Here is an 8,938-nt window from a genome sequence, read left to right on the forward strand (position 1 = left end):
AAAAATATTAAAAGAGTAATAAATTATTCTTATATACAAAAATTGAGATATACATGTTGAAAATTACAGCAGTAGGTTGTTTGTTTTTAGTAATTATTGTTGGAGTGCAATTGAAGTGTGGTGAGAGTGGTATTCCTATTCTTCCGATTGAAGTAACCGTTCAAATCAAGAATCGCTTAAACATGAGATATTTTTGTTGTTCAGTACAAGGACAAACATAGTGATCTTGGGGTGCAACAAGTCAATGTTGGTGAAACATATAGTGTTAAGTTCTATCCTCAGGTTATTTTTCCTAGGACATTGTACTTTTGTCATTTTGTTTGGTTGGAAGGAGATTATTATTTTGACATATATGTGCAATATCGAGATGAATACTGCAGTAGTAATGGTAGTACTTGTACTTGGGACATATTTCCCACTGGACCATGTCGCACCAATAAAGATCCTCGACAATGCTATGGATGGAATCCACCCTCTGCAGCCCAACAAAGTAACAACACTTTACTTGTATGACCTTTTAAAGAGAAGATTCAACAATAATCTTTCTCTCCACTCTAGGTAATATGATTTTTCTTATGAATAAATAAATAATATACTTTTACACAAATCATGGTCTCTTTTCAATCTTTTGTTCATTTTATGATTTATTTTAATTACTTTTGATAAGTCGTTGAGTAGCTTAATCACTCAAATTGGTTTTTTAAAAATGAGTTAAAATAATGATTTATCGTTAGTCATAGAAAAAGTTGTTTATTATGGAAACATCCACTAATGTCAATCATATGTTAAAGATATATTTTGGGAGTGTGTTAGAAATCTCATGTCAACTTCTTAACACGATAGGTATCAAAACTAGATACCATAATTATTAATACTTGGATTTTATTAAAAATGTTAGAGAATGAGTTTTAAATTTCTCAAATACCATAATACTACTTTATAGGGTAAACTTTGGATGTAATTATTGTAGATATAAAATTTACAATATTTAATTAGATTATCTTTAGAATGTTGTTAATGAAATTAGAATTTATTTTTTAAAATCTTTTTTTCTAAAGAAAGATATTTCAGAAAATTGTTTACATTTTTAAAGATTTAACTAATCGAAATAAAAGATGAATCGTCTCATGATGTTAAACACTATCTTTAAAAGATAACAAAACGAAAAAAAATGAATCATCCGATGTTATTAAACAATGTCTTTAAAATATGATTAAACATAGAAAAATTTGTTGTTTATTATCGAAACATCCATTTATGTCCATCATATGTTAAAGCTATGTTCTAGGAGTATCTTAGAAATCTCATGTCAACTTCTTAACACAATAGGTATCAAAATTATGAATTAGAGTTCATTCTAGCAAAATAATTGTTTGTCGAATCTTTTGTTTGGTTATCGAACTACCTATTAATGTTTAATCTAACATTTAATATGCATGTCTTGAAAAGAAAAAGTTTTGAAATTCTTATATCGACTAAAAATCAAATCAATTTACAATCATACATATATAAGTGAATGCAAATATAAGCGTACAAACTGTACCAATGATTTATGAGAGTTATCTTTTTTCTTATAAAGAAATCATAAACACATGTTTTATTAAATTCAGAAGTGAATTTAAACACTTGTAGTTAAACTCGTCTAATCATTCATTTAGTGTTGTAAACCAAGAAGTTTTAAACTTGTTTATGGTCAAACTTATTATTAAGAAAGAATTGGATGTAATTCCAGTTGAGTAAACTAGAGTAAAAAGGATAGATTATTATAATTATTTTCAAACAATGTTTTTCATTTAAACGTTTTCTTCAATTAGCTGTTTAATCTAATATGCATACCGCAACTGGTAACTAACTTAACTATTTGAAAAACATTTAAAACATTATTCAACTCCTCCTCCTTATCCTTGTAGTATTTTCTTATGTTTCAAATTTGATAAGGTTATTTTATATCTGATCTTATATATTTGTCTTTTCACGTTAAGAACGTAAGATTTTATAATTTATATAAAATTATAAATATCTTTTATTACTCAATATCATTTTATATTAACTATAAAGCATGTTATATATATATATATATATATATATATATATATATATATATATATATATATATATATATATATATATATATATAAATGAAAGCAAGGCGAGGGTACAATATAACAATAAAGTCACACACTTAATCAAAACAATTAAAACTTAATTGAAAAAGATAAAAAATTTTGAATACCCAAGAAGCCAAAAAGATTTAATAAGAAATTAATTAAAAATATCAAAATTTAATATGAATTTGAAACTAATGTATTATTTTTTAGTTAAATAAATATAAATTTTACCTTATAAATCATTTTTATAAAATTGAGTTAAAAGACAAATTATTAATAAACGATGTTTAGTCATTCATATGAGTATTTATGGATTTAATCTCCAAAATCATAATGATATTTTGTTTGTTATTTGCTATTCTATAATTGAAAGGTAGCACTGCAGTCCCATTTTTTCTAATATTATTTTAAGGGATAATGATATTTTGACAACATTTTTTTGACAACATTTTAATATTATCTCGTGTTATTTTGTGATTGGTCCATATTAATGTTTATAATTATTATTATTGATTATAAAATAATTTTGAACCAATTATAAAATGACACGTAGATGATGTTAAAATATTGTCAAAAAGATATTATTAAAATATCATTATCCGATTGAAAGTTGATGAAACATATCGTTTTCGATTTTATTCTCAGTTTTTTTTTTCTACAACCTTGTACTTTTGTCATTCACATGGTTGCATGGTGATCGTTATTTGTACATTTATGTAAAATACAGGGATGTATATTGTATCCACAATCTCTGTTCGTAGGAGATATTTGAGAACATACCATCTAAGATTACAAAATCTGGAAATCGTGAATGCTTTACATTGTTTTAATCTCCTCAATCAAATATAAACTCTTTTCTTTCATCTATTCTCCACATCACTCATTAAAAGTCTCATAAAAAATTATTTAACACAAATATTACATTGTCATCATATTTCTAATTCATATATTTATTTCGTTTTCAGGATTTGTGCCTGTGGTGTATAATTCCATTAAACATTTGTAGGAACTAGTTCTATATTAGTGAAAAATATTTGCATAGGTAGTAGTTATATATAGTATGTATAAAATTAAAATAAACAATTTAATAGTTTTTGACAAATAATTTAAATAAATATATTTATATTGGTTAATAAAGAGGAGAGAAGAAGTATATCAAGGTACTCCACCTCATGGGTATTCATCATCATTACACAATTAGTTTTCTAACCTATAAATTATTTTGAAAAAAATATTGATACAACAATTAAAATTATGATTAAGGTGGTTGTGAAAATATTTTTAATATTTAAACAAATACACAAGGTGGATAAAGATAAAGATATGTTTATGTAACAAAACATCTGATTAAAATGTTTGTTCAGGACATAACTACATATCAACATATCAATCAGTTAGCAGGTTCTTTATAAAAGGATACACCACCCTAACTAACAGGATTTGTAAAAGAAAGCATCTAATTAAGTAAACATATGCACTATTAAACTCTTTATATATGGGAAATTTTCTCTCAAACTACATATTATCAGGGACTAATTTTCAAGATTTACATAATTCAAGATTATTTCTATCGAGAACCGTACAAGTACGCATATGATTTCAATGTAGTTTTTCCCTAAAATATAATTTTATTCTATTCTTTCTCTAAAAATGGTTCTTAAACTACTGGCCCCGTAAAATTTATTTTTCAAGATTTAAAAACATTCAATAGAATTAAAAGAAAAAGTTAAATATAAATATTTTGTAAAGATTAAAACCAACTATCAAGAATCAAAATAAAAGTAAAGAAAAAAAAGCATACTTGAGAATACGAACAGTTAATCCAATACTTATTCATCATGCTACAATTGTATAAAAACCAATTCCACATAACTAAAACAAAACAGACCGTTTTTAACTTTATTGGCCAGATATGTTTTTGGAAGGAAGAATTGATTCTCATAGTTTTCCAAACACAGTAATCATTAGATGCAAGCACCGTCAAACAAATATGCTCAATTAATCGTCATTTTCCATATAAATCTCATACTATATAGTAGCTGAATGATTAGGTTACATTCACATATAGATGAATTGAATTGATAACAATGGATTCTTGAATATCGTTTTACCATCCCCCGAGTATGTACATGTACATACATTAGAGCTGAGATAATCAAAGGTAAAAACGCACTGCATTTCAACAAACCTTCCGAATATTTAAACATAGAACCATAAAAATTACACTTGTTCCTGGTGTACCGTGGCTGGTCCTGGTGCTATTGCGAACTGTAGACCTCTACGCTGCCCAGATTGCAGAACAAAAGCAACTTGGGTTGCCGCTAGTGCTGCAGCTTCCTGCTTCACAATATAATACAAAAATGTAAGAAATTACATACAAGGGAGAAAATCCCACTGCATGTATTGCAGTTTCCCAGATGCACATGAACACGAACATTGGATGCAACCCAAAATGAAACCATATATAGCATTACTATTCTGAAAATAATGGACTGACTAAGAAAATCAGAACAAATATTAATAACTATAATGAATACTGACTTGTCTCTGTCGTCGACGCTGCAGAATACTGATTGCCCAGGCCATAATGTAGCAAGGTAATAAAAATCCAGCCGCTCGAAGCAAGAAAAGCTGAAGAGAATTGTGAGCTAATTAGGTTTGGCTCCAGATGCATTTGAAATCAACACATAATGGGACATATGAACAACTTAAAGAAACTAAAGTCACTTACAGAGAAAAAATTGGATGGATCATCGTCAGAAGAATCACTATCCGAGACAGAAAGTGCATGCCGCAAGAGGAGAAGAGCCATTAACTGATCCAAAAGAAGAGTTAGGCTTTAAATCATGTCCACATACTAGCTTGTTCACATTATAAAGCATAACAAATGCACGTCAAGTATATAACAGCACTAAATGAAACGAAGCTTCATCATTTTATGGCAACGTTTGGTCCAGCTTATTTTGGGCTTCATCTTTCCTCAATAACAGCTATTTATAAACACAATAAATAGCTCTAGAAAATCAAAAGACCTTTTTTCAATGAAGAAAACAAGAAAAACTTTTACATAAATTAATTTTAGGAACTTCTCTAATATTGCTTCCACTTGTCAAGATCAAGCCACATAATGAAACTTAACTTAAAAGTAACTTTTAGGACTTAAAAATTAATCAAATTTTCAAACAGCTTTAACCTAAATTTAACTCAGGTTTTGAAGATCCAAAAAGTGCTCAGTCAATCACTCCCCAACCCCATATCCAATGTGCTATCCATTACCATAGCACAATCATATTTGGTAGAAAGAAACACGGGGTTAGTGCCTTACAATTAAAGCAGCTGAGCGGCAGAATGCAGCCCCACTGGCATTGGAAGCAGCATACTCATCATATTCAGCATCCAAGAATTGACGTTCTGCCTCTGCAATTGCCAAGAGCCGAGGATCACGCAAGTCCAAAGGTGTGCCAGATATTGTCCAGCCACCTCTGCAAGAATATTGACAACTTGTTAAGGAGACGAGCTTCAATTTTTTACAAATAAGGCATGATGGCCACGATGCAACTTACAAAAATAACAATACACATAAAATGTAATGGAAAACCATTATTTACAAAATGAAAATTTCAGCTTACCCTATATCAATGGTAGTTTCTTCAGGGTTAGGACGAGGAGGTGGTGCAGTATACCCAGGTTGATAAGGCTGAGTGTTACATGCATAAAAAGGAGGAAATAATTCCCATCAAATTAAGCACAAAATATAATTGCAAGGATTCCAGTAAGACACGGGACAGCCACCATTTGGTTCAATCCAAAAGGTGAAATTAATAGAAGTAATCTGAACAATATACAATCTAAAAATACAAAATTATATATTCTAGACCATGAATAATGTTTTCCCTCCCCCTCCAAAAGCAGGGAAGTTATGGAACAAGGTGTACAGTACAAATGCATCCACGTAGAGGCCAGCTAAAACTCCAGAATATCTTGAATTGCAATGCAAGATGCCCATGTTTGGTACATGGGTATCAGGCATCGCATCTCAACTCCCATCCAAGAACTTGAACGAATCTCAAATTCAACACAATTAAGAGTCAAGACAACCTTTTTGTAATATATTGATAGTTCAACCTTTCATAAAAAAGTGTAGGAATATAAAATGGTTTTAAATCAAGAAAATAAATACAATTTTTTTTTAAATCCATGCATGTTACACTTATTGTTGCTGCAGGAAGGCCACGCCAATGGCTTGTTTATTTAAAGGAAAAAGGGATGGCTGTGTCATAAAGGAGAGAAGTCAGTAGTTAGAAATGCAGTTGTAAGTTATTGTTCTCAAATCAGTGGGCATGAGATGACTAGATTCCAGTTCATGGAGGACATGTAAGCAGAGGGTGTTAAAAGCAGAACAAAGTAAATATGACAGTTAAGGTTATAGGAGGAGTAACTATTTTCTTATGGATTTTGGCTATTAGCTCAGGGTAAGATCTTAAACAGGACTTGTCCTGATTATCTTTACTTATTTCAATACCATATCCAATGTCTCAGTGAAATTAGTAAGTTAATCAAGCACACATATACTTCATCAACCTGTCGATGCACCCTCATAGGCAGAAAAATAATCTTTTGTGAGAAAAATTTTATGGGGCCCCCTTCTAGGTCCAACTAATAAAGCTATACACTTAAAATAAGCTCTCCTATCATTTCCCATCATCATACCTGATGACATATCTCACAAGTAATGTCTCCTTTCTCATCACACCAATGCTGAACACACTTTCTGTGAGCATACTGCACAAAACCAAAAGGTAACAGTTCAAGAATTAGGAATACTGAACGAGAGGTGAAAAATGAAACTGAACCTGACACATATAACAATATTCCTCCTCCCTTCTTTCTCATTCCTCTATAGAAGCTGTCTATATTAATGCATTTACCAGAAAATAAAGAATACAGAGCATTTTCTCATATGAATAATTAGCTGTCATTTGTCAATAAAACATGGAACTAATCTACAAACAAAGTAAAGTAATAAAATAAGAGACTGTTTGTCTTTCGGTTAGGAGCCACCCAACAAATGTTCAAAAAGCCTCGTTTGATTTTTTGGACCAATTTGTAAACAGAGATTTGCTTCGACTTTGCCTTCAAATTTTGAAAACTTAAATCAAAACAAACAATAAGAACGCAAAAATCATATCCCATTTAAAATCTCATGAACATGTATGGACCAGGGCAGCATCTAGTCTAGGAAAAGAAAACAGTGCATATACATAACAGAGTCACAAAACTAAAATCCTTCTACCCAAGTCAAAGCAAACATCTGCTCAGTAACTACCATCAACACAAAAATCAACTTATAAATATCACCCCATAAAAATAGTTTTCCACATTGAACGATCATTTAACCTACAACATAACTTCTAAATCCAAAGCGCAGAAATCATTATAACTAACAAAATAGAATTAAACTTTTCTTTCTAACTTTTCTTTTCCCACAAAACAAATTTAAAATTCAAAATAAAAAAAGAAAAATCCCAAAGACACAAATTGATACCTTAAGACTGCCGCTACAGGCGCAGGGCGTTTCCAAATTGGAAACGCCGTCCTCCTCCTGGCAGATGCGGCACTCCGCCATCTGGATCAGCGGCTCCTCCTCATCACCTCCCTCCTCGACGCGATCCTCCGCCGGAGCGGTGCCGGAACTCCCGGCGACGGATGTGGTGGCATCCGCGGCAGCGGGAGACGGAGAGGGCTCGGAGGGAAGCTGCGCCGGCTGTGCCACCGGGTCAACGGGGACAGGGCGCGCGAGACGGTCAACGAACAGCACCAAGTGATCGCTCATTGGAAAAACGAAACCCAAATCAAAACCCTAACGAAAGAAAAGCAAAGAAAAAAAAACGCAATTTCAGATCGAACAACACAGACGCAATAGAAAAAATTAGGGGAAATCGTGGAATCGCACGAGGCAGAGCAGATCTCGAGGTTCCACGAAAAAGCGAGAGAACATCTTACCGGAAAATGGAAATTGCGAGAAAGAGAGAGAAATGCAATTGAAACTGCGTTTTGTGTTATGTTATGTTTATGCTATGTTGCGTTGTTGCGCGTTTTGTTCCTCTTGTTTTTTGTATTTTATCTTTTCTTTTATATTAAATTTTGGGTCTGAAAAGTTTGCTTGAAAAATGGATAAAGGAAAGTAGGGACTAAGGAAGATACTGTGTTATGCCAGTGCCACGCTTGAGAAATTCAACGTTATCGACACACGTGTAAAGGGTCCTTTTCGTCATTGACGCGTCTTATGCCTTGCCGCTAAACGACCGTTTCGTTTGCTCCGTTCTTACCGAGTCTTTTTTATTGTGTCGTTATTTCCACAGTTACGGTCTTTGACGAAAATATCAGATAAATCTGACTTTTGAACAATTAAGTAACTTAATTTTTTATTCGTTGCAAATTATTTATTAATAAAAAGAGTATAAAAAATTACTTCAAATACATCATACTCTATTTTCAAGTGTTATGTGTATGCTTTCTTTGATTTATTTAAAATAAATAAAGCTACGGTCAAAAGCGTAACACTTTAATTAATTACAGATAAGTTTTTTTTTTCAAAATCGTCAATATAAAAAATTATTAAATTTTATCATGCAATATGATGTTTATATTGAATGATAGTATAAGAAAACTTATGTACACTCTGCTTAAAAAATACAAATATATATATATATATATATATATATATTGTTTGGTATTAATATGATAAATAAATAAATAAGTGTAATGATAAAATATCTGAAGTTGTTTAATAGAAATAGTTATATAGGAAAATATTCAATGAAGATAAA

General features: G+C 31.0%; 1 protein-coding gene across 2 annotated transcripts; it reads right to left on the minus strand.

The window, feature by feature from the left end:
- Positions 1-4,099: 4,099 nt before the first annotated feature.
- LOC108336050 (uncharacterized) lies at positions 4,100-8,264 on the minus strand. Of its 2 annotated transcripts, none has more exons than XM_017572350.2 (8): positions 8,112-8,264; positions 7,654-7,968; positions 6,819-6,890; positions 5,738-5,805; positions 5,434-5,590; positions 4,840-4,923; positions 4,650-4,739; positions 4,100-4,445 (listed from the first exon to the last, which is right to left on the minus strand). In XM_017572350.2, exons 2-8 carry the CDS (start codon positions 7,939-7,941, stop codon positions 4,329-4,331), a joined length of 876 nt encoding a protein of 291 aa, XP_017427839.1. In that variant the 5' UTR covers positions 7,942-7,968; positions 8,112-8,264; the 3' UTR covers positions 4,100-4,328. The 2 variants fall into 2 exon arrangements, with proteins under 2 accessions (XP_017427839.1, XP_017427838.1); XM_017572349.2 differs by having other exon boundaries at positions 4,100-4,448.
- Between the last annotated feature and the right edge of the window lie 674 nt (positions 8,265-8,938).

This window comes from Vigna angularis, chromosome 10, assembly GCF_016808095.1.
Source record: "Vigna angularis cultivar LongXiaoDou No.4 chromosome 10, ASM1680809v1, whole genome shotgun sequence".
In the NCBI taxonomy this organism is placed as follows: domain Eukaryota; kingdom Viridiplantae; phylum Streptophyta; class Magnoliopsida; order Fabales; family Fabaceae; genus Vigna; species Vigna angularis.

Bases quoted from the DNA above. Each gene is read 5' to 3' on its own strand.
- LOC108336050 (XM_017572349.2), bottom strand. From the start codon at position 7,941: ATGAGCGATCACTTGGTGCTGTTCGTTGACCGTCTCGCGCGCCCTGTC. The intron at 6,891-7,653 runs GTATCAATTTGT...GGTTTTGTGCAG, and splicing joins CCTGTAGCGGCAGTCTTAAG to TATGCTCACAGAAAGTGTGT. The intron at 5,806-6,818 runs GTATGATGATGG...TGTAACACTCAG, and splicing joins CTTGTGAGATATGTCATCAG to CCTTATCAACCTGGGTATAC.